The 26964-nt window shown below is 43.0% G+C and overlaps 1 protein-coding gene across 5 annotated transcripts in view; it reads right to left on the bottom strand.

Annotated features, from left to right (window-relative positions):
* Window positions 1–17773, bottom strand: part of LOC135539385 (sprouty-related, EVH1 domain-containing protein 2-like) — a 31585-nt gene extending 13812 nt beyond the window's left edge. For 2 of the 5 annotated variants that reach the window (XM_064965237.1, XM_064965235.1), the window contains exons 1-4: window positions 17362–17773; window positions 2502–2679; window positions 1915–2137; window positions 1636–1700 (exon numbers count right to left, since the gene is read on the bottom strand). In XM_064965237.1, the coding sequence (XP_064821309.1) occupies window positions 1636–1700; window positions 1915–2137; window positions 2502–2679; window positions 17362–17387 (492 nt within the window). In that variant the 5' untranslated portion in view covers window positions 17388–17773. Of the gene's footprint in view, window positions 1–1635; window positions 1701–1914; window positions 2138–2501; window positions 2680–7329; window positions 7502–17361 lie in introns of those variants that run through there. The other 3 variants (XM_064965238.1, XM_064965239.1, XM_064965236.1) reach the window with 3 other exon arrangements.
* Window positions 17774–26964: the final 9191 nt, after the last annotated feature.

A 26964-nucleotide genomic window follows, 5' to 3' on the forward strand; every position in this document is an offset into this window, starting at 1 on the left:
GGAGGGCAACAACCCAGCAGCAGGACCGCTACCTCCGCCTTTATGCAAGGAGGAGCACTACCAGAGCCCTGCAAAATGACCTCCAGCAGGCCACAAATGTGCATGTGTCTGCTCAAACGGTCAGAAACAGACTCCATGAGGGTGGTATGAGGGCCTAACGTCCACAGGTGGGGGTTGTGCTTACAGCCCAACAACGTGCAGGACGTTTGGCATTTGCCAAAGAACACCAAGATTGGCAAATGTAGATAACCCAAATGTAGATAATCCTTTATGACCATATGTTCCTCTGTGATTAATTATGATTGATTGTGCACAAAAGTGAATTGAATTGTTTCCACACCCAACATGCGTCAAGCGCATAATGGTCATGTGACGTGAAACGTGTATATTTTGGGAAATTACTCAGATTGTTAGTTTGACCTGACGAAGAGCCGTTTCGGATCATAACATTGTCAGTAATGCGGAGAATTAAGAGTTTGATGGCCTTCTTGTTCTTAAAGAGATGGAAGTGACCCATCTTGTCGAATGTGTCGAAGCTGGTAGCTTGGGGATACTGAGCTATGCTAGAAACATGCCCTTTCACAGCTTCTGAACTCAAGTAAATTAGCATGTTTAATCACCTCGAGCATTTTAAATGAAGTTATTTAGACGTTTGCTTCAGAAACGTGCTCTTTGAACATCCACAATTGCTAACAAAAACATCCATCTGCAGAAATCCACAACGGAGGCAAGTCAAAACACAGCTGAAGGAAGCATCCATGCGCACACACACACACACACACACACAACTCCCTCTTCCAAGAGGGCCGGCGGCCAAAAACCCCAAGCTCTCTCCAGACATGAGGAAAGAGAGAGAGAGACAACACAAGGCGTTCCCTTCTCTCAGCCCCCCCCCCATGGTGTTAAATCACAGAGGCAGTTTGCTAGGAAGCAGCTGCTAATGATAGTTTTAGAGGAGGGTCAGTGGGAGGAGGGAAGGGGGGGTGGGGAGTGGGAGGAGGGAAGGGGAGTGGGAGGGAAGGGGAGTGGGAGGGAAGGGGAGTGGGAGGGAAGGGGAGTGGGAGGGAAGGGGAGTGGGAGGGAGGGAAGGAAGGGGGGTGGGCAGGAAGGGACCTCGCGACCCCTGCCTGCTGCTCCTCATCTCCTGTAACGGAGACAAACCAAATGCCAAGCGGTGGCGGAGTCTGGTCAAAACACTACAGGATACCTAACCCTCACCCCTCCTCCTACCCTCCCTTCACCCCACCAGCCGCCTGTTACTATCACACCAGCCATCTCCTGCTCAAAAACAAAGGCCCATCTCTTCCCGAACTGGGCCAAACTAAAATAACTGAAATCTTCACACGCACTTCAAAAAAGGGACTATAAGTGAAGGCGAGAGAGAAGCCCGACCAAGTACAGACTAGAGGTGATCCTGCAGACGGAAACAATATGGAGTCCAACATGCAAGTGGACAGCCATGACCATAGATGGGAAACATACCATCTCTATTGATATGAAGCCCAGAGTTTTGGGTGGGACTAGAAACCTGACCCTAACCAAAACAGACAAACTCGGATTCTCCCAAGTGTTTACTATGTCCCTGAACTTGCTGGTGTTTGAAACTACAATAGAGGAACACGGGGAGGGACTCACGGTGAAAACATCGTCGTCACCCAACTCGGCCTCATTCTGGATGGTCGAAGAAGAGGTGGTAGATCCTGGAAAACAAAGATGGCAGAACAAGCCAATAGTGAGTAGCCTGAAGCGCAGGAGGCTGAACCACTTTAGCTGGACTTCCACATTCCCATAGCATCAAAATATTCCTTTTCTTGATATGATAATCTAAAACGCATTTGATAAGTTAAACCAATTTGGTGGTTGCCTATCCACCTCTTTCAGCAATCAGTGCCTATGAAAGAAAGGGACGTATACCATTCAAGAGCATTGAGATACAGCCCTCATAGTCTTCGCCTTCCCCTCCCGTACCTTCCGTCAGGTCCTCCATGGCTTTCCTGACCCCACGGTCGAAGGCGCGTGCGTCGGCCGGGCTCTGGAACGTCAAGCCACACTTCTTGTTGTCCACTTTCCAGTGGTGAAATGTGGGCGTGGCCTTGGTGTACACCAGATCCCTCTTCAGGAAGCATTCCAGAATCACCTGGGAGGCGGCACACGTTTGAATGGACTATAAACAATGCTCCTAACAAACTATGCTGAAAGTGCAAGCCTCCTTACAAGCCCACACTGATTCTACTACCTGAATTATCTATAAAGGAATAGAAAGAGAAACAGAGGGGAAACAGCTGAGGATCGATATCTGACAAAACACATTTTGGGTAACAAGAAAAATGTTAATTGGTGGCAATTAAGGGTTTGTGAATACATTCTAAATGCGTGTGACAGAATCAATCCTTATCTTCCCTGGACGGGATTCGATCCCACGTTACCAACGACACTTCTTACTTTGGAAGCTAGTGAGCGAATTGTTAGGATTTGGGTCCGAGTGCTAGCAGGGACTTTACCTGTTTGTCTTTGAGGCGCTCGCCGTGGATGAGGAAGCTGCTTCGGCCCAGCAGCTCGGCCGACAGCACCTTGCACACGCCAACACGGCTGAGGCATCCACCGTCCTGGGCCAGCCAGCCGCCACTCGAGTCGTCCCGGGTCATGACCACCGCTTTGACGCGCACAATGTAGCTGTCACTGTATGGTTGAGAGAGGGGGAAAGTAGGGGTTAGTCATTTAGCAATGAGTTTGTAGCGCAGGTGCTTTTATATACATGTAGATGCATGCATGCGTATATACACAAAAAATATATATACACATGTGCCAGTCAAAAGCTGACACACCTACTCATTCAAGGGTTTTTATTTTTTACTTTCTTCTACATTGTAGAATAACATTGACGACATCAAAGCTATGAAGTGTAACATATGGAATCATGCAGTAACCAAAAAAAGTGTTAAACAAATCCACATATATTTTAGATTAGCCACCCTTTGCCTTGGCATTCTTGACACTCTTGGCATTCTCTCAACCAGCTTCATGAGGAATTTTTCCAACAGTCTTAAAAGGAGTTCCCATATATGCTGAGCACTTGTTGGCTGCTTTTCCTTCACTCTGCGGTCCAATTCATCCCAAACCATCTCAAATTGGGTTGAGGTCAGGTGATTGTGGAGGCCAGGTCATCTGATGCAGCACTCCATCACTATCCTTCTTGGCCAAATAACCCTTACAAAGCCTGGAGGTGTGTTGGGTAATTGTTCTGTTGAAAAACAAATGACAGTCCCACTAAGCACAAACCAGATGGGATGGCATATGGCTGCAGAATATTGTGTTCACCATGCTGGTTAAGTGTGCCTTGAATTCTAAATAAATCACTGACAGTGTCACCAGCAAACCACCCCCACACCACCACCTCCATGCTTCACGGGGGGAACCACACATGCGGAGATCATCAGTTCACCTACTCTGCATCTCACAAAGACACGGTGGTTGGAATCAAAAATCTTACATTTGGACTCATCAGACCAAAGGACAGATTTCCACTGGTCTTATGTCTATTGCTCGTGTTTTGGCCCGAGCAAGTCTCTTCTTATTGGTGTCCTTTAGTAGTGGTTTCTTTGCAGCAATTTAACCACGAATGCCTGGTTCACGCAGTCTCCTCTGAACAGTTGATGTTGAGATGTTTCTGTTACTTGAACTCTGAAGCATTTCTTTGGGCTGCAATTTGAGGCAGATAACACTAATGAACTTATCTTCTGCAGCAGAGGTAACTCTGGGTCTTCCTTTCCTGTGGTGGTCCTCATGAGAGCCAGTTTCATCATAGCACTTGATGGTTTTTGCGACTGCACTTGAAGAAACTTCCGGATTGACTGACCTTCATGTCTTAAAGTGACGATGGACTGTCATTTCTCTTTGCTTATTTGAGCTGTTCTTGCTATAATATGGACTTGGTCTTATATCAAATAGGGCTGTCTTCTGTATACCACTCATGTCTTATCACAACTAATTGTCTCAAATGCATTAAGGAAAGAAATTCCCCAAATTAAACAAGGCACACCTGTTAATTGAAATGCATTCCAGGTGACGACTTCATGAAGCTGGTTGAGAGAAAGCCAAGAGTGTCATCAAGGCAAAGGGTGGCTACTTTGAAGAATCTCAAATATATTTAGATTTGTTTAACACTTTTTTGGTTACTACGTGATTTCATGTGTCATTTCATCGTTTTGATGTCTTCACTATTATTCTAAAATGTAGAAAATAGTGAAAATAAAGAAAAACCTGGAATGAGTAGATGTCCAAACTTTTGACTGATATATATGCACAACACAAAGTTGGCCGCAGGTTTCATGAGCTGAAACAAAAGATCCCAGATTACACACAAAAAGCTTATTTCTCTCAAATTCTGTGCACAAATTTGTTTACGTTGCTGTTATGTGATCATTTCTCCTTTGCCAAGATAATCCATCCATCTGGCAACTGTGGCATATCAAGAAGCGGATTAAACAGCATGATCATTACACAGGTGCCCGTTGTGCTAGTGACAATAAAAAGGCCACTTTAAAATGTGCAGTTTTGTCACACAACACCACAGATGTCTCAAATTGAGAGAATGTACAATTAGCATGCTGACTGCAGGAATGTCCACCAGAGCTGGTAGATAATTGAATATTCATTTCTCTACCATAAGCCGCCTCCAATGTTGTTTTAGAGAATTTGGCAGTACTTCCAACCGGCTTCACAACCACAGACCACTTGTAACCACGCTAGCCCAGGACCTCCACATTAGACTTCTTCACCTGCAAGATCGTCTGTGTCCAGCCACCTGGACAGCTGATGAAGCTGATGAGTATTTCTGTCTGTAATAAAGCATTTTTGTGGGGGAAACTAATTCTGACAGGCTTGGTTCAAAAGTGGTGGGTCCTATGCCCTCCCAGGCCCACCCATGGCAGCACCCCTGACGATTAATGTTTAATCCATAGATTAGGGCCTAATAAATTTAATTAAATTGACTTGATTTCCTTATATGAACTGTAACTCACAAAAACTGTTGCATGTCGTGTTTATATTTTAACAAAAATTAAATGCAACAATTTCAAAGATTTTACTGAGTTATAGTTCATATAAGGAAATCAGTCAACTGAAATAAATTAATTAGGCCCTAATCTATGGATTTCACATGACCTGGAATACAGATATGCATCTGTTGGTAACAGATATTGTATTCTTAAAAATAAAATAAAAATTTAAAGTAGGGGCGTGGATCAGAAAACCAGTGAACATCTGGTGTGACCACTATTTGCCTCATGCAGCACGACACATATACTTTGCATAGAGTTCATCAGGCTGTTGTGGAATGCTGTCTCACTCCTCTTCAATGGCTGTGCGAAGTTGCTGGATATTGATCGGGAACTGGAACACGCTGTCATACACGTCAATCCAGAGCATCCCAAACATGCTCAATGGGTGACATGTCTGGAGACTATGCAGGACATGGAATAGCTGGGACATTTTCAGCTTCCAGGAATTGTGTACAGATCCTTGCAACATGGGGTTGTGGATTATCATGCTGAAACATGAGGTGACATGAGGTCACAATCGTGAATCTGCTTTGCAGTGCAAACAAAACAAAATGGTTGATATAAATGAAACCTACATATTTGCATTCAGCCACAGGACTAAAACCATTTTTGTGTACAAAAAACCCCCCTGAAAATGATGAGTCACACGTACATCTGCGCTGTGAAATTGGTCCGCGAACGGACTTTGCATCACCCCCTCACCTTCTGCCATATTTGAACGGACACAAACTAGCACCAATTAACACAGCTTTTAAAGAAGAACGCCCATTAGCAGTGGTATGGCTTTGCATGACATAGTATTTAAAACGATAGTCAAGCTGCTGAAAAAAGGCACCAAATATCAGTTATTCAAGCGGCTGCCCGACACCAGATATGAAGAACACAAAGACGCAGCTTTACAAAAAAGTCACGGCCGTCTAAATCTCCATTGTTTTTTTCACCCCAAACGGTCACTTCCCTAATCTCACCCTTGCACTACTCGTCATGCACACCCAGGACACCCGTAAATACACAAGTCCAATTCATTACATTTGTCTTTCTAGTCAACGGGGACATTCAAAAGGGGATACTGAGGCAAGTCTCGTCATGTAAGAATCAGCATTGCTATACCATGGGTACAGCACAATTATATGCATGACACTACCCCAGATTTAACCATTTAGACAATGTATTAGTCAGGAATCTTCCATCCATAGCAGTTGAAAGATGTCTATGCGCCCATGGCTTTTAATATGGTAAACTAACTGTCCATCTGGCATTTGAAGAGAGCATGGGTGATGGTACACCTCCACTAACACTCCCACACATACACCCTCAGACAAGCTAGGCCCAACTCAGAGACATGTACAAACCATGCCAAGAAGCATGAGAAATGCACACCAGAGCAATAAGGACACCTGGCTAAAAGCATAACTGCATAAGGGCTACACATTAATTCATCAGCAGCAATCCTTTATATATAAAATCCCAGACAAATACACAGGTGCATACGAATTGGGTGTGAGTCACTAGACATGGAAACGGTTTTGTCAAATCCTGGCGGACAGGCGGTATTTGAGATCATATGAGGGATGATGCCTCCACAGCCCACCCACCCCCAGAGCGCGATAAGCTCGGGTTTTGTTGACACCCCTGGAATGTAGCGGCCATGATAGTACATACTAAAGAGGGGGAGTAATTCCTCTCCCACTGCAGAGGTCACCCCTCTCTCTCTCCCACATCTCTCTGTCACACACACACACACACACACACACACACACGATATGATTATCCCAGATAACCTGGCGGCACTTCCTAACACAATGAATATTCATTTAGTGTTTTGACCAATAAACCGGGTAAAGGAAGGAAGAAATGGCTGAATAAAGCCAGTCTTTGCAAACAAGGCTGACTATCCGTCTCCCCGAGATCCATGAACACGGAGCCCACATGGATGATTCAGAACAATCTCGCAAAGTGCCAGCGAATGTACTCTATGATTACACATCTAAAGACCTGTGAGCACGAGCCAGAGAGAGTCCCCCGGCGTTACAGAAACACCAGCTCTCCTCTGTAAAAGGTGGCAGCATTGCTCCGCTCATCTAACCTACTCCGCCACAGCCAAAACAAAACCTTACCCTAACCACGCAGTAGTCACGAGCAGCAGCCCCTCCAGCAACAGCCACACAGAATATGAGCGAGGAGGAGGACATTGCAGAGTAGATACACAGAAAGACACAGCTAACAGAAACCAGGGAAGCAGCAGAAATACAAAACCCTGGCGGCTTGCCTTTTATAATCGGACATCTCTCCTACATCCCGTGGCCACGGTCACACATTCCTCATGGTCTCCATCGGCAGACGGTCGCGGTGTGCGAGACGACACAACATCCCATCCCAATTACCAGCCTGACCATGGTGGAAGCAGCAACGGCCGTGCCTGACTTCCAGGCTGTTGGCTCAAAAGTGCTTCCCCACGTACAGTATGATTCAGTCTCCTTGACAAGCAGATGGCGCTTGTGTGTGTGTGTGTGTGTGAGAGAGAGATGGAGCGAGAGAGTGTGTGTGTGTGTGAGTTGAGCATGAGTCATCTCCCGGCAGCCATTCCGCATTCGCCGGCAGTGGCACACAGCACACTCCATCCTCATCCATCAAGGAGGGGTGAGGGGAGAAACATGGCCTAAGAAGCCCACCACAACCCAAACACAACAGGGGGGTTTCATCCATTCCAAACCAGCTTATTCTCACACACTGGAGTCCAAAAGGAATTTGAAGCAACTGGAACAACTCACCTATCAGCAAAAGGTTTGCGCACATTGTGTACAGCAGCGAGCAAAGAACATGTACATTTCATGGCTCTCGCTAGCGTGCAGGTCAAAAGAATATGTGGGTTGAATATTACTCAGCTCTGACTGGACTCCTTATCAGGAGTGTGCGCCCGGTGTCAGGCTCATAAAAGGAGGTCAAAGGTTTACAATGTACAAACCCAACCCACAGGTAGGTGTAAAAGACCTGGGGTGATGTCATCCACGGCTCAGAATATAGGAACATAGGTGATCGATAGTCCTTTTTTTTGCTCCTCTCGCTCTTCCCTTTCCCTCTCTGGCAGCTCCCATTCAGGACGGCTCATCAGTTTCCCCTCCAAGCTCTCATTTCTCTATCACGGGCCATCAGATGAGGATTTTGTACAAGGAGCTGGCCACTAACAACGTTAAAGTCATGGGATACTTTCCTTGCGTTTGAGGTGTAGAGAAGAGGCTGTTGTGTTGCTTGATGAACCAGACAAAGCAAAGCAGCAATGGGTCCATCAAGGCTCAGAAGTTCATGGACAACTGTACATGATGGGTTGATTTTTGATAGAATCATTTGTCCCTATCAAACAAGTAGGGTTAAGGCCTACACATTCATATTCTAACCCAAAATAGGCCCGTCCCACTGAAATGAACGGAGTTCTTGTATGTTAATGTCCCCCCCAGTATTCAACAGGTCGATTCCCTTGGAAGTCGGAGGCCCCCCAGATTGCTTATGACGTGCTCATATGCTACGGCAAAATGTGGAGAGTTAGAGAAAATCTGCTTCAAAAATTTACATTTCCCTCTCTGCCCAATGACAAAATGTGTAGAATAGCATAAAATTGCTAATTTCTCTGCCCCATGGCAAAATGTGTTGAAATGCATGAAGTTGACACCCCCCCCCCTAAAAAAGCTATTATTTTTGGCTTAGTGTAGGTGCCCCGAATGCATTAGTCTGACCCTATTCAGACACACTGCATCTCCTCCGCTTAGCCGTCCTGTCTATTCATGCCCCAATTCATTTCAGTTAGGGGCGGTTCGAGGAGAGGGGCACCAGCCTCACCTGAAACACATCTCATTCCAGAATCATGGCCATTATTATGGAGTTGGTCCCCCCTTTGCTGCTATAACAGCCTCCACTCTTCTGGGAAGGCTCTCCCCTCGATGTTGGAACATTGCTGCGGGTATTCGCATCCATTCAGCCACAAAAGCATGAGTGAGGTCAGCACACTGATGTTGGGCAATTAGGCTTGGCTCGCAATCAGAGTTCCAATTCATCCTAAAGGTGTTTGATGGAGTTGAGGTCAGGGCTCTGTGCAGGCCAGACACGTTCTTCCACAACGATCGCGACAAACCATTTCTGTACGGACCTCACTTTGTGCATCGGTGCATTGTCATGCTGAAACAGGAAAGGGCCTTCCTCAAACTGCTGCTATAAAGTTGAAAGCACAGAATCATCTAGAAAGCTTTTGTATGCTGTAGCATTAAGATTTCCCTTCACTGGAACTAAGAGGCCTAGCCCGAACCATGAAAAAGAGCCCCAGAACATTATTCCTCCTCCACCAAACTTTATACTTGGCACTATGCATTGGGGCAGGTGGCGTTCTTCTGGCATCCGCCAAACCCAGATTTGTCCGTTGGAGTGCCAGATGGTGAAGCGTGATTCATCACTCCAGAGAACGTATTTCCACGGCTCCAGAGTCCAAATGTGGCAAGCTTTACAAGCCAATGCTTGGCATTGCGCATGGTGTCTTAGGCTTTGTGCGCGTTACGCGCTTCACCACTTCAGTCCCGTTCTGTGAGCTTGTGTGGCTTACCACTTCACGTCTGAGCCGTTGTTGCTCCTAGGCGTTTCCACTTCACAATAACAATTACAGCTGACCGGCGCAGCTCTAGCAGGGCAGAAATTTTACGAACTGACTTGTTGGAAGGGTGGCATCCTATGACAGGGCCATGTTGAAAGTCACTGGACTCTTCAGTACGGACCATTCTACTGCCAGTGTTTGTCTATGGAGATTGCATGGCTGCGTACTCAATTGTATACATCACTGAGGAACAGGTGTGGCTGAAACAGCAGAATCCACTAATTTGAAGGGGTGACCACATACTTTTGGCCATGTAGTGTATGATTGACCACCCTTGGTGCCCACCCATTCTCATTAGGTCAGAGCGCTGTTAATATGGCTCAGATTGGAAGAGGAAGAGTGCGTTCGTGCTGGGTTTTCCTGTTGGCGCGGAAAGAAATTTGGCTTGGAAGTAAAGTTTCGACACACCTACTCATTCAAGGGTTTTTCTTTATTTTTTTACTATTTTCTACATTGTAGAATAATAGTCAAGACATCAAAACTATGAAATAACAAATATGGAATCATGTAGTAACCAAAGAAAAGTGTTAAACATAAAATATATTTAGATTTGAGATTCTTCAAAATAGTCACCGTTTGCCTTGATGACAGCTTTGCACACGCTTGGCATTATCTCAACCAGCTTCATGAGGTTGTCACCTGGATTGAATTTAATTTCAATTAGCAGGTGTGCCTTGTTAAACGTTAATTTGTGGAATTTCTTTCCTTCTTAATTAATGCTTTTGAGCCAATCAGTTGTGTTATGACATGGTAGGGGTGGTATACAGAAATGGTCTTTTGCCGAATAGCACTAAGTCCATATTATGGCAAGAACAGCTCAAATAAGCAAAGAGAGAAAACACCAGCAAAACCCCAGTCTCAACATCAACAGTGAAGAGGCGACTCTGAGATGCTGGCCTTCTAGGCAGAGTTCCTCGGCCCAGTGTCTGTGTTCTTTTGCCCATCTTAATCTTTTCTTTTTATTGGCCAGTCTGAGATGTGGCTTTTTCCTTGCAACTCTGCCTAGAAGGCCAGCATTCCGGAGTCGCCTCTTCACGGTTGACGTTGAGACAGGTGTTTTGCGGGTACTATTTAATGAAGCTGCCAGTTGAGGACTTGTGGTGTGTGTTTCTCAAACTAGACACTAATGTACTTGTCCTCTTGCTCAGTTGTGCACCGGGGCCTCCCACTCATCTTTCTATTCTGTTTAGACCAGTTTGCTCTGTTCTGTGAAGGGAGTAGTACACAGCATTGTATGAGATCTTCAGTTTCTTGGCAATTTCTCACATGGAATGGCCTTCATTTCTCAGAACAAGAATAGACGAGTTTTTGAAGAAAGTGCTTTGTTTCTGGCCATTTTGAGCTTGTAATCGAACCCAGAAATGCTGATGCTCCAGAAGGACAGTTTTATTGCTTCATTAATCAGAACAACAGTTGTCAGCGGTGCTAACATAATTGCAAAAGGGTTTTCTAATGATCAATAAGCCTTTTAAAATCATAAACATGGATTAGCTAACAACGTAACATTGGAACACAGGAGTGATGGTTGCTGATAATGGGCCTCTGTACGCCTATGTAGATATTCCATTTTATTTATTTTTTTAAATCAGCCGTTTCCAGCTACAATAGTCATTTACAACATTAACAATGTCAACACTGTAGTTCTGATCAATTTGATGTTATTTTAAATGGACAAAAAAGTGTTTTTCTTTATAAACAAGGACATTTTTAAGTTACCCCAAACTTTTGAATGGTAGTGTTTGTTTGTGTACACACACACACAGTGGACTGGACATAAGGTTGGCGAACTACATCTATAATTAAACGCAGTGTTCATCTTTTTATTCTTAACATAAATACATATGCATGTGTGACCCCACGTCAACTGTTCTCCAATATCTACTCTGCAATTTCTCCCCTTTACTATCCAACATTCCTCTCCCTACACATCTCCGATTGGTATAGTATGCTCTAGTATGTACGGGGACCTTTATATGAAAGGTATACCAAATTCAGAATGAAGATGTCACAGTATGGCTGGCAGCTGAAATTGGACAGAAAATGAGAGGCATGTAATCTGTGGCTACAGACCACATGCCTAGTGGTGGCACTACAGACTGAGTGCAACAACACACTTTATTAATATACTCCAGACACACACTACCACCACTACGGAACATGAGATACTTCTTTACTACATGATTCCATATATGTTACTTCATAGCTTTGATGTCTTCCCTATTATTCTACAATGTGGAAAATAGTACAAATAAAAGGAAAACCCTTGAATAAGTACGTGTCCAAACTTGACTGGTACTGTAGTTCGACGGCACTTTTAAATGTGGCATACAGAAAGAGTGTTACATTTCTGCACGTAAATGTTACTTGAGCAGCTGTTCCATAACCACATAGCCAAACCTACTGCCAAAATAAATAAAATAAAACAAACTGCCACACAGGGGTAAAAAATAAAACAATAATCTGCTCAAATTGTTCCAACCTCTGCACCCTTTCGCAGATAAGAAAACGATGTGATAAGGCTTGGCTTAATCTTACCTCGCCTGCTTATAAACCCCCAAAACACACAACACGCACACAATCACATAAAATCCAATAATCTATTAGCTAAGAAACCTGTTGGTAGTTTTGATTGGTCCTCAATGGGGCATCAAGACAGAGTATGTTAGTGACCATTTCCTACTGCATAAGTTTGCGTCTTGAAGTTGTAGACTACACTTCCAACAGAAGTGTCTTGAGTTTTTGTCTTGTGTGATTTTTTTGGGAGTCTTTTTAAACCTCCATTGGGGCAAATGTACTGTACATTGGCAAAGGAAAAACGAGGAATATAACTAATTCTTTGCGACAGTAAACTGAACTTCCTTTTACATGCCAAAATCTAATATCTGCTAAACTAGTCATGATGTCAAACTGTTCACCAGCAATGGGTGACGCTGCTAAAGCAAACATTACGCCAAAGGCCCATCGGCTGGACGTACAGGTTTAGCCGTTCGAGCACACTGTTGCCTCAGGTGGTCCACGGACACAGGAGAAAACGAATGAAAACTCCACACATGCTTATGACATCATCCCCATACAAAATGGTCAGATCTCCGTTTCCCTATCAGCAGAGAGATGGAGCAGATGTTGTTTCACTTGGTCACTGCGAATGAGTTCCCCCGCCGTCACAAAGAGAGGGACTATGCTCTTTAACCAAGTCAACCAAACCGGGGAGAGGGGGGGGGGGAGAGGAAAAGGACACTGTGACCTTGTGCGGTGCTTTCACATGCGCTCCCCTGTCGACAGATATCCGAAACGTGAGCGGGTCTGTGTGGCGAAGTCGATAGAGGCAGAATGTGGACCCGTGCAATGCCACTATTGAACTGAAGTAAAGGAAATCCATCTTCCATTACACATGTCCTATAGCCCAAATGGCAAACACCATCTCTGCCCCGTGACTTCCCAATCACTAGACAAAAAGCCCCAATGGTTTTTGTTGTGTACAGGTTGACCACGTTTTGAGTCCCTCAACGTTTGGAGCAGTTTAAGTCAGGATCGAGACCTTAGAATGAAAAAGACTGTCTCGTGCAGTATTATTCGTGTAATGACAAGCTTCATGTCATTGGTGATAGACATTAAGCCTATGGCAATGAGGTATCTCTTTGTTGACGTTCAAACAACGTTTCGGTACAGGGAAAACTTACACCACTAACAGCAATTATTTGGCTCCAATAGTTTCATCTCGTCTCTGCTTCATTTTGCCGTTGTTGAGCTGAACCCTGCTGGCCCAGCTCATGGAAGGGGAGGGTTGATATGAAATCGATCCAGGGCAGTAATGGGGCTGGGAAGATGGGGAGAATTGTGGTGACCTTTCCTCAATGTCATTTCCTCCTCTCAGTTATTGACAGCTCAGAGTTTGCCGGTTCTGGGGCGTCATTACTCTGATCAATACAACTAGCCAACCCAACCTCCGGAAACAGGGGGGATTGGGGGAATGCAAGGCAAGGCAACACCTCACAAACTTGCTGTCTAGAATAGTACAGCTGAGTTTTATTGCACTTAGACCAATAAAACTGGACCACTATTAGCCATTTGGATACATATAATAAAACAGTCTTTAACAGTTGTGTACTGTATGAAGCTGGAATTTGCAGGAATACTGTTGTGTAACTACTCTGGCCTGTTGCTTGAGGGTACTAAAACTTGTGATATCATTCGAGAACTTGAGCATCCCACGTATCCTTTTGTGCACACATGAAAAGTTGCCAAGACGACTTTTGTTCCAACATTCCCACCTTTCAATCATGTTCAATTGCTTAAGAAATGTCAACGCCAACGGTTATGGATTGAAGTAACCTGCTTCTTTTAGCACTTTCAGTTCGGATAGACATTTCACAAGCGCAAACTATTATATGTCCTTTTACATTACCATCTGAGTCATGTGTTTACCTATAGGGGTGTGAGTGTACCATAAATCATTAGAAGAAAAGATAACTCATGACCTGAAGGAGTAGGCTACTGCCAAATCTCTACACGCAGGATAAAGGACATAAAGCTATGAGCAACAGAACCTTTATTGCCAAACATCCAAAGTGTACTCTACACCCAGAAACATATGCCTTATAGAACGTGTAGGCCAGTGGTGGTCAGTGCCGTTTAATATTAGGGATGACTATTGTATCATTGGTTGTATCATTTGTTGGGCTAATATGTTGGAGACATCGAAAGAGGTTACAGAAGACAGAAATGCAAAAAGCGTCCCACTTTTCTCAGAATTCAACTTATAGCATGGATGACTGTCATTCATATTCCATTCACCCAGCTCAGTGTCACATCAATAGGTTTTGGCTACTACATGATCATTGAATTTATACCCATCACGAGGTTGCTACAACCTTGCCTAAAAATTAAAGTTTACACCATGGGTGCACAGGTTGAGAGACAAAATGGAGTAATCAAAAGTGACACATTCAATACTGCCTAAATTGGCTACATTAGCTAAGTAAGTGAAAGGTAAACTAAGAAGAAAAATTACAAGAAGATATAGCTATGGTTAGGGTTACTGTATAAGTCTATGTAAGATTGTGAGAGCCATGAGCCTCCTAGGTTTTGTATTGAAGTCAATGTACCCAGAGGAGGACGGAAGCCAGCTGTTCTCCGGCTACACCATGGTGCTACTCTAGAGGGTGCTGTTGAGGCTACTGCAGACCATTGCAAACTGTGTTTTAATCAGTTATTTGGTAGGAATGGGTATGAGTAACTTACATCAAACCTATCTTTAATCGGAGATCACGTTTTTTCAACTACTGTAAAAAAGATTTGGTCAAAACTCGGTCATCTTTGACGACAACGTTAATTTGCTTTGACTCGTGTTCCTTTTGTACATATGCATTTGCAAGAGCACAACAAAAACAAAACAAAGCGGTCCCGTGTGGCTCAGTTGGTAGAGCATGGTGCTTGCAATGCTAACGTTATCGGTTCGATTCACGCAGGGGCCCAATATAAAAAAATGATGTAGGCCTACTAAGTCGCTCTGGATAAGAATGCCTGCTAAATTGCAAAAAAATCAAATGTACCAAATGGTTCCCCCTAAATTCCCTTTCCCATTGTCTCTCACTCAATTGTGTTTCTGACCGCTCCCTCTATACATGCATGCTGTGTGCCACACACAACCTCGCGCTAGGTCTTTAGAAATACAAATGCCTATAAAAAAAACATATCTAACTGATGAGGATATACAAGCTACATTCCATGCCAAATGCTGATAGTTTTATCACAAATTCAAAATGGACTGGTTGACTGAAGGAAATACGTGTTCCAACAACAAGTTGCTGTTTTGGAATAATTGCATCCAGTCTAATTTCCACTCAGGCTACTTTGCAGTTGTGACTAGTTACCACAGCCACAAAGTCATAATTGGCTATACTGTAAAACATTATTAAAACAAAAAATTGCTTTTCAGGCTTAATTTAAGGTTAGGCATAAGGTTAGCAGTGTGGTTAACCTTAGGGTTAAGTTTAAATAAAATATTAAGAGGAGAAATTGTAGAAATAGGCAGGGTTTATGACTGTGGCAACTAGTGACGACACTACTTTGCGAACTGCTAGTGCCATTTAGAATTGGTTAGCCTATGCTATAACCCCCCTAAACAGCGACAGGTTCCACACTGAAAATATGAACAGATTGATAAATAGAAATGGCATATTTTCATCAGAATCATTAAGCCTAGGGCAACTAAATCAAATGCATGTATATTGAAAAAAGACAGATTTGAGTTTGTAACCCTAAAAAATGGTCTTTCAACTCACAAAATTGAGCCTGGAAAAAAATGATTAAAAAACAAGGCTATGCCATTGCACAGCCATATGATTCTACAAGCAAACACCACTGCTGAGGCTACTAACTTATTAAAGATTGTGTTCCACGATAAAATATAACCATGTGAAATGACTTTGTCAATTAATTACTTTTAAAATTGCACTTTTTTATTGACTGGGGAATTTTAGCAATTAGGATGTGTTATTTGTAATGGTTATGATAAATTATGCGTTGGTGGCATATAGATAAATGTTCTAAAAATATTTTTTTTTTCTTCATTTGAGTACTGGAAAAACAATCATGCAAGTACTCAAAGTAATAAAAAAAAAATGGCAGATGTCCATCCCTATTATTTGGTGAAATGTGAAAATATTTAGTACCTATAGTTTTATCTAAAAAATATTTTTTTTTTAATGTTTCACCATTTTTATGAAATTCAATGAATAGGATGGTCCTCCTCCTTCCTTCACTGAGGAAGCTATATGTAGGCTACAATAGGATATCTATTTTGAAAAGCAAAAGTGTGTATGCCTATAAAATGGAAGGAACTTGTACACGAGAAAATGGCATGTGTGAAAATGGGTTGACCCCTAGAAATAGAGGGAGAAAAAATGTAATAACCAACCAAAAAGCCTAACGTAACGCTCAAGGTACTTAAGAAAATAAAACAGTTTAGGACGGAAATGTTGACTATCGGCACTGGACTGAATCAACTGGATTATCTTTCCAACTAGACATTCATATTTGATCGTACTCAGAAAACTATGAAATATTCGTGTAAACTCTATCAATGCGGCGCGCACCCTCTCGGCCTTCGCCGTTGGTATTTTTATGAATGAAGAACAGTATGCAAATTAGAGCGATTCACGAAAAGAAATGGCGGATATGGCATATCAGTCCCCCACAAAGAAAGACTTTCTAGCCAACAGCGCCAACAATGCAAACGAAAGCTACTTTTTCCGTGACCGTGCACCCACATAATCTACATTGTGGTCAACATACAATGTTATAAATTCTACCGTGTTATTTGCATGGCAAATGGTGATATGAAGTGCAGTTGAAACTATTCACTGTAAACCCTTTACAAAATGTTTCCGATCCAACCCCTCCCCTCGTCCCCCCCTCTTTCAAGACTGTAGTCGTTCAGGAGGGCGAGGGGGCCTAACCATCTCGCTCCTCTGTCCACTAACGTTACATTGTAACAAAGCATTCTCAACTTCGGGGGAAAAAAACTTTAGGTCCACTCTCCTCATCCATCTCAGTAACCCATCAACAGACATGCATAACATGAGTATAATTCGAGAATTTATAACATGCAAAATAAGAATTAAGACTACTTTTGTGAAGTAGCTAACGTTATAGGCTACTCACTCATCTGGGTGTGTTTCCTCGGTCATTTTTTCGTTTCACCTACAATAATATCCCGCCGAGGGTACGTAATGTGGTGTCTTCATTTTATCTTTCCCTTCTCGTCCAACCCCTCGATCACACACTAACAGCCGTAGTTTAGTTTTCCGAGTGTTTTTTCAGTGTGTTTGCGTTATTTCTCGCTTCTCTTCTTCGTCTCTCAGCACTTTACTACAATTATTCGAGCGCATCCACGAGAGAGTAAATCCCTTTGGAATACCTCCACCGATTTAATCCCGTCGCGCCCCATGCTGAAATGCGGTAATTAAAATCGTGCGTTGATGTCGGTGAGGATGGCCCCGTACGAGCCCCATCTCTGGTTACTCCATGTTGGATTCTGTAGGTAGAAGCCAACGCCGCCGACTCTGGAAGTGGAGAGGGGGGGCTTGCGGAAACGATGACGTCAGACCCGAAGGACTGCAGATCTTATAGAATTTTTAGGGATGTCCAAAGCTAGCAGTGGACTATTTTGGCTATACGAAATTAGGATGTATGTGTTTCCCTATTTCTATTGTTTCGCACAATAAGGTCACTTTCATTACTTTACATTTACATCACAATTTGGCCTGTACTTATCATAGATAGGTGCCTCCTATTTACATTTTCAAGTAGTGCTGGTATATTATGAAGATGTGGACACAGGGTTAATGATACCTAATGTAGACAATGTATGAACTAGTGAGTAACCTGAATACCTCAATCATGATTATCATGCATTCATAACAGCTGAAGTTACTGGAATTCAACATATTTTTCATCGCACCATCATCAATTATTTGCCAAACACATCTGTTGTTCACTGACAAAATGTGATGAGAAAAAATAAAGAAAAACATATATCAAATCAAATTGTATTGGTCACATACACATGGTTAGCAGATATTATTGTGAGTGTAGCGAAATGCTTGTGCTTTTAGTTCCCGACAGTGCAGCAATATCTAACAAGTAATCTAACAATTACACAAAAACGACCTAATACAAACAAATCTGTGTAAAGGAATGGAATAAGAATATATACTGTACATATAAATATATGAATGAGCAATGACAGAGCGGCATAGGCAAGATGCAATAGATGGTATAAAATACAGTATATACATATGAGATGAGTAATGCAAGATATGTAAACATTATTAAAGTGGCATTATTAAAGTGACTAGTGTTCCATTTATTAAAGTGGCAAATGATTTCAAGTATATATATAGGCAGCAGTCTCACTGTGTTAGTGATGGCTGTTTAATCTAATGGTCTTGAGATATAAGATATTTTCAGTCTCTCAGTCCCAACTTTGATGCACCTGTACTGACCTCGCCTTCTGGATGATACAGGGTGAACAGGCAGTGGCTCGGTTGGTTGTTGTCCTTGAGGATCTTTTTGGCCTTGCTGTAGGTGTCCTGGGGGGCAGGTAGTGTGCCCCTGGTGATGTGTTGTGCAGACTGCACCACCCTCTGGAGAGCCCTGCTGTAATGGGCGGTGCAGTTGCCGTACCAGGCGGTGTAGAGCAGCTGTAGATAGTTTTCAATTTTCATTTTATCACATTACCGCTGTTTCAGCCTTATTGACAATGAAAATATATTTGTTCTATTGTCAAAAAACTGTTCAAGTTCAATTTCTTACACATAGAAGGCACAACGAACCATGGTCCAAACTACAATAGGTGGCTTCTATCACCACCTAGTGGTCAACATATGTGTTACATTCATTTGCCATTCACAACTGTCCAGATGGCAGCGGTGGGAAAAGTACAAATATTGTCAAACTGAATAAAAGTAGAGATATCTTAATAGAAAATGAATTCTGTAGGAATATATTGGAGTAAAAGTAAAAAAATTCAAAAAATATGAATAGTAAAGTACAGATACCCCCCAAAAAACTACTTAAGTAGTACTTTAAAGTATTTTTCCTTAAGTACTTTACACCACTGCAATTTATATGATCTCATATATTACATTTTGGTGTAAAATGACCTAGCACGTACTGACATGACATTGCATGGTATCCTACTCTTTGCATTGTACTATAATATTATTGCATTGTGTCACTATGTTATTAGTAATACTTTTAGTTTGACATCAACGTAGCTAGAAAATATGTTTTACACTTTGCTTTATATATATCTGTGAATTATATTATTCGTTTTTTAAACAGTTAACAAAAAACAAAGTGAGGGATCTACAAATGATTACAATACCACAGCAATCGGGCTCCCGAGGGACGCAGTGGTCTAAGGCGCCACTGCAGACTCTGGTTCGATCCCGGTCTGTATAACAACCGGCCGTGATCGGGAGTCCCATATGGTGGCGCACAATTGGCCCAGCGTCGTTAGATGAGGGTTGGGCCGGGGTAGGCCGTCATTGTAAATATCAATTTATTCTGACTTGCCAAGTTGAATAAAATAAAATAAAAAATAAATAGCATGTTATGGCCAAATACAGTAGAGGGAGTCAAAGTCTTTTGGATGCTTCAATCAATGGTTCCGTTCAGATTCTCTACCCTTCTCCTGAAGTGGAACATACTACAGTGTAGTATAGAATACTACGGTACTTACTTTAGAATTCTGTAGTAAACTGTAGTATACTGTAGAATACTATACTTCACACTGTAGTATCCCTCAATCATATGTAGTACTTACTATAGAATTTTGTAGTATAGTGTAGAATAATATAGTAAATACTACAGTATACTACAGACTGCAAAAACGCTACAGTAAATGCTACAGTAACGTCCACAAAAACACTACAGTCTGCAAAAAACACTACAGTAATTACTAAAGTATATACTGCAGTATTTAATGTGCATATACCAGTGGAGGCTGGTGAGAGGAGCTATAAGAGGTTGGGCTCATTGCAATGGCTGGAATTGTATAAATGTATAGACCATATATTGTGTTCCCCACAGGTTATAGAAAAGAGCAGAAGCTCTGAACTACCTCAAACCTCCAACACTATAGAAAATACTAAAGTAATGTCCGCAAAAACACTACAGTCTGCAAAAACACTACAGTAATTACTACAGTCTGCAAAAACATTACAGTAATTACTACAGTCTACCAAAATAAAACAGTTATTACTATATAAATATACACATTTTTTTTACTACATTATTTATTTGATATTATAAACCAGGTGGTTTGAACCCTGAATGCTGATTGGCTGAAAGCTGTGGAATATCAGACCATATACCATGGGTATACAATTTTTTGTACGTTTTACTGGTCTAATTATGTTGGCAACCAATTTATAATAGCAGTAAGGCCCCTCGGGGGTTTGGGGTATATGGCAAATATACCACGGCTAAGGGCTGTATCCAGGCACTCCGCGTTGCGTCATGCATAAGAACAGCCCTTAGCCATGGTATATTGGCCATATACTACACCTCCTCGGGCCTTATTGCATAAGTAAACTGTAAATACTAAAGTGTACTACAATCATGTCCGCAACACCACAGTCAATACTACAGTAGTCAGCGAAAACACTACAGTGAAAACTGTAGTTTTTATACAACGTGGGTACTATTATAGATTCAAAAAATAATGGACTGGTGTGAGGAATATGTTGGAAACACTCTCCAGTCACGCTTGCACCAATCCAATCCTTTTAAATGAATCAGGGGGAGTGAACGAGTGCATGGGTAGAGATTCAGAATGTAGCCATACTCTTCTAAATCCCAAAACAACCCCTTGCCCCTACACCCTAGGCACTCCAGGAAGTAAATCTGAGATGATAGGATAGACCTTTGCATTATGGTAATACATTTTGCCTTCTCATTGGCTGGTGAAATGTTGCCGTATTGCTTCCATTTATTTTTTTTATTTAAAAAAAATATTTTAAAAATATTTTTTCCACCTTTATTTAACCAGGTAGGCAAGTTGAGAATAAGTTCTGATTTACAATTGCGACCTGGCCAAGATAAAGCAAAGCAGTTCGACACATACAACGACACAGAGTTACACATGGAGTAAAACAAACATACAGTCAATAATACAGTATAAACAAGTCTACATATTTTTTTAAAATTTTACCTTTATCTAACCAGGCAAGTCAGTTAAGAACAAATTCTTATTTTCAATGACGGCCTGGGAACAGTGGGTTAACTGCCTGTTCAGGGGAAGAACGACAGATTTATACCTTGTCAGCTCGGGGGTTTGAACTCACAACCTTCCGGTTACTAGTCCAATGCTCTAACCACTAGGCTACCCTGCTACCCTTGCTCACATATGATGTGAGCAAATGAGGTGAGATAAGGGGAGGTAAAGGCAAAAAAAGGCCATGGTGGCAAAGTAAATACAATATAGCAAGTAAAACACTGGAATGGTAGATTTGCTGTGGAAGAATGTGCAAAGTAGAAATAAAAATAATGGGGTGCAAAGGAGCAAAATAAATAAATAAATAAATACAGTAGGGAAAGAGGTAGTTGTTTGGGCTAAATTATAGGTGGGCTATGTACAGGTGCAGTAATCTGTGAGTTGCTCTGACAGTTGGTGCTTAAACCTAGTGAGGGAGATACGTTTTTTCAGTTTCAGAAATTTTTGTAGTTTGTTCCAGTCATTGGCAGCAGAGAACTGGAAGGCAGCCAAAGAAATAATTGGTTTTGGGGGTGACTGGAGAGATATACCTGCTGGAGCGTGTGCTACAGGTGGGAGATGCTATGGTGACCAGCGAGCTGAGATAAGGGGGGACTTTGCCCAGCAGGGTCTTGTAGATTACATGGAGCCAGTTGGTTTGGCGATGAATATGATGCGAGGGCCAGCCAACGAGAGCGTACTGGTCGCAATGGTGGGTAGTATATGGGGCTTTGGTGACAAAACGGATTGCACTGTGATAGACTGCATCCAATTTGTTGAGTAGGGTATTGGAGGCTATCTTGTAAATGACATCACCGAAGTCGAGGATTGGTAGGATGGTCAGTTTTACAAGGGTATGTTTGGCAGCATGAGTAAAGGATGCTTTGTTGTGAAATAGGAAGCCAATTCTAGATTTAACTTTGGATTGGAGATGTTTGATGTGGGTCTGCACCCATGACCAGCTCTGAAACCAGATTGCATAGCAGAGAAGGTATGGTGAGATTCAAAATGGTCGGTAATCTGTTTGTTGACTTGGCTTTCGAAGACCTTAGAAAGGCAGGGTAGGATAGATATAGGTCTGTAGCCGTTTGTGTCAAGAGTGACCCCCCCCCCCTTTGAAGAGGGGGATGACCGCAGCTGCTTTCCAATCTTTGGGAATCTCAGACGACACAAAAGAGAGGTTGAACAGGCTAGTAATAGCAATTTTGGCAGATAATGTTTTAGAAAGAAAGGGTCCAGATTGTCTAGATCGGCTGATTTGTAGGGGTCCAGATTTTGCAGCTCTTTCAGAACATCAGCTGACTGGATTTGGGAGAAGGAGAAATGGGGAAGGCTTGGGCGAGTTGCTGTGGAGGGTGCAGTGCTGTTGACCGGGGTAGGAGTAGCCAGGTGGAAAGCATGGCCAGCCGTAGAAAAATGCTTATTGAAATTCTCAATTATGGTGGATTTATCAGTGGTGAGAGTTTCCTATTTTCAGTGCAGTGGGCAGCTGGGAGGAGGTGTTCTTATTCTCCATGGACTTTACAGTGTCCCAGAACTTTTTTGAGTTAGTGTTGCAGGAAGCAAATTCCTGCTTGAAAAAGCTAGCCTTGGCTTTTCTAACTGCCTGTGTATAATGGTTTCTAGCTTCCCTGAACAGCTGCATATCCCGGGGGCTGTTCGATGCTAATGCAGAACGCCATAGGATGTTTTTGTGTTGGTTAAGGGCAGTCAGGTCTGGGGAGAACCAAGGGCTATATCTGTTCCTGGTTCTAAATTTCTTGAATGGGGCATGCTTATTTAAGATGGTTAGGAAGGCATTTAAAAAGAATACCCAGGCATCCTCTACTGACGGGATGAGATCAATATCCTTCCAGGATACCCCAGCCAGGTCGATTAGAAAGGCCTGCTCGCTGAAGTGTTTCAGGGAGCGTTTGACAGTGATGAGTGGAGGTCGTTTGACCGCTGACCCATTACGGATGCAGGCAATGAGGCAGTGATCGCTGAGATCTTGGTTGAAGACAGCAGAGGTGTATTTAGAGGGCAAGTTGGTTAGGATGATATCTATGAGGGTGCCCGTGTTTAAGGCTTTGGGGAGGTACCTGGTAGGTTCATTGATAATTTGTGTGAGATTGAGGGCATCAAGCTTAGATTGTAGGATGGCTGGGGTGTTAAGCATGTTCCAGTTTAGGGCGCCTAGCAGCACGAGCTCTGAAGATAGATGGGGGGCAATCAGTTCACATATGGTGTCCAGAGCACAGCTGGGGGCAGAGGGTGGTCTATAGCAGGCGGCAACGGTGAGAGACTTGTTTTTAGAGAGGTGGATTTTTAAAAGTAGAAGTTCAAATTGTTTGGGTACAGACCTGGATAGTAGGACAGAACTCTGCAGGCTCTTTGCAGTAGATTGCAACACCGCCCCCTTTGGCAGTTCTATCTTGTCTGAAAATGTTGTAGTTTGGGATGAACATTTCAGAATTTTTGGTGGTCTTCCTAAGCCAGGATTCAGACACAGCTAGAACATCCGGGTTGGCAGAGTGTGCTAAAGCAGTGAATATAACAAACTTAGGGAGGAGGCTTCTAATGTTAACATGTATGAAACCAAGGCTATTACGGTTACAGAAGTCATCAAAAGAGAGTGCCTGGGGAATAGGAGTGGAGCTAGGCACTGCAGGGCCTGGATTCACCTCTACATCGCCAGAGGAACAGATGAGGAATAGGATAAGGGTATGGCTAAAAGCAATAAGAATTGGTCGTCTAGAACAGAGCGTAAAAGGAGGTTTCTGGGGGCGATAAAATAGCTTCAAGGTATAATGTACAGACAAAGGTATGGTAGGATGTGAATACAGTTTAGGTAAACCTAGGTATTGAGTGATGAAGAGATTGTCCTCTGAGATTGACAACAGTGACAAGGGAGTAGTGCACTGGGGTCAATTATTCAGATGGTTTGATTTGGTTTAACATACCTTGGAAAATGAAATATGTGTGTGTATGCATGTGTCACATCTCTCTCTCTGTGTGTGTGTGTGTGTGTGTGTGTGCGTGTGTACAGTGCCTTCAGAAAGTATTCACACCCTTGACCCAGCTCTACGTATTTTACTGGATTGTGACTCACTGACGCCGCCCTCGGTTAGAGGGAATAAAGCAGCCCAAGAGTTAACACATACAGGACCTTTATTTAAACACACTAAGGAAGATGAACATGGGGATGAAAAGTGGGAGAGGTAGTGGAATACTAGTGGTTCTGTAGAAGCCCGGGATCTGGTCTTCTGTGGCATAATGTGAAAATACTGGATATTCTGCTCAATACGGGCTAAACAAGCTTCCTGTACTCATGACATATGCAGTGATGTCCACAACGCTGCAACTCCCTGGTTCTCCAACATAGAAGAACAATCCACGCGCTGGGTTGCTGGGGATTTGGCCCCACCTGGTGCTGAAGATCATCACATAGGTGGAGGAGAGGGGTCATAGGGTCCATAATGCATCGTCAGCAGGTGTGGGGATCCAGAGAGGGGGTATAATCCACATTGTTATCAGGTTTCAGGTAAGACCCAAGTGCAGACTGTGTTGAAGTAACAATGTATATTGCATCAACAGGGGCAGGCAAAAGACAGGTCAAGGCAGGCAGGGGTCGATAATCCAGCGTAAAGGGGCCAAGGTACAGGATGGCAGACAGGCACAGGGTCAGGTCAGGCAGAGGTCGGTAATCCAGAGTAGGGGCAAGGGCACCGGACGGAAGGCAGACGCAAAGTCAGGACAGGCAAGGGTCAAAACCAGGAAGACGAGAAAAAGAGAGACTGACGAAAAGCAGGCGCTGAGACAAAACACTGGTTGACTTGAACAAATAAGACGAACTGGCACAGAAAGAAAACACAGGTATAAATACCCAGGGGATAAGTGGGGAAGATGGGCGACACCTGGAGGGGGGTGGAGACAAGCACAAGGACAGGTGAAACAGATCAGGGCGTGACAATTGTAGTAGTTCACTGGAGACCCCGGGGCCATGCTCTACTGGACAGCAGGTGGGCAGTGTGGAAAGTACCCTGTGTGGTCTCTGTGGGCTCTAGTGGTGTCAGCAAAGTCACAAATCCGGTGAGACAAAGGACCATGAAAGAGAGTGAGCTGGGTCTATGTATTTAACTGCATTGTGACTGACGCCGCCCCCGGTTAGAGGGGAATAAAGCAGCCCAAGTGTTTATTTAGCTTTATTTAAACACACTGAGGAAGATGAACATGGGGATGTACACTACCGGTCCAAAGTTTTAGAACACCTATTCGTTCAAGGGTTTTTCTTTATTTTGAAGTCATCAAAACTATGAAATAACACATATGGAATCATGTAGTAACCAAAAAACTGTTAAACAAATCAAAATATATTTTACATTTCAGATTCTCAAATAGCCACCCTTGCCTTGATGACAGCTTTGCACACTCTTGGTATTTTCTCAACCAGGTTCACCTGGAATAATTTTCAATTGGTCTTGAAGTAGTTCCCACATATGCTGAGCACTTGTTGGCTAATTTTCTGTCACTCTGCTGTCTGACTCATCCCAAACCATCTCAATTTGGTTGACGTCAGGGGATTGTGGAGGCCAGGTCATCTAATGGAGCACTCCATCTCTTTCCTTCTTGGCAAAATAACCCTTACAGAGCCTGGAGGTGTGTTGGGTCATTGTCCTGTTGAAAAACAAATGATAGTCCCACTAAGCCCAAACCAGATGGGATGGCAAATGACTGCAGACTGCTGTGGTAGCCATGCTGGTTAAGTGTGTCTTGAATTCTAAATAAATCACGGGCAGTGTCAACAGAAAAGCACCTCCATACCATAACACCTCCTCCTCCATGCTTTACTGTGGAAAATACACATGCGGAGATCATGTGTTCACATTGACACGGCAGTTGGAACCAAACATTTCCACCAGCCTAATGCCCATTGCTCGTGTTTCTTGGCCCAAGCAAGTCTCTTCTTCTTACTGGTGTCCTTTAGTATGGGTTTCTTTGCAGCAATTTGACCATGAAGACCTGATTCACACAGTCTCCTCTGAACAGTTGATGTTGAGATTTGTGTCTTACTTGAACTCTGTGAAGCATTTATTTGGGCTACAATTTCTGAGGCTGGTAACTCTAACTTATCCTCTGCAGTAGAGGTAACTCTGGGTCTTCCATTCCTGTGGCAGTCCTCATGAGAGCCAGTTTCATCATAGCGCTTGAAATTTTCTGAATTGACTGACATTCATGTCTTGAAGTAATGATGGACTGTCGTTTCTCTTTGCTTATTTGAGCATATTTGAGCCATAATATGGACTTCGTCTTTTACTAAATAAGGCTACCTTCTGTATACCCCCTACCTTGTCACAACACAACTGGTTGGCTCAAACGCATTAAGAAGGAATGAAAGTCCACAAATTAACTTTAAAGAAGGCACACCTGTTAATCATTAATCACACCTATGGTGAAGCATGGTGGTGGCAGCATCATGCTGTGGGGATATTTTTCAGTGGCAGGGACTGGGAAACTAGTCAGGA

This window comes from Oncorhynchus masou, chromosome 5 (genome assembly GCF_036934945.1).
Source record: "Oncorhynchus masou masou isolate Uvic2021 chromosome 5, UVic_Omas_1.1, whole genome shotgun sequence".
Taxonomy (NCBI): domain Eukaryota; kingdom Metazoa; phylum Chordata; class Actinopteri; order Salmoniformes; family Salmonidae; genus Oncorhynchus; species Oncorhynchus masou.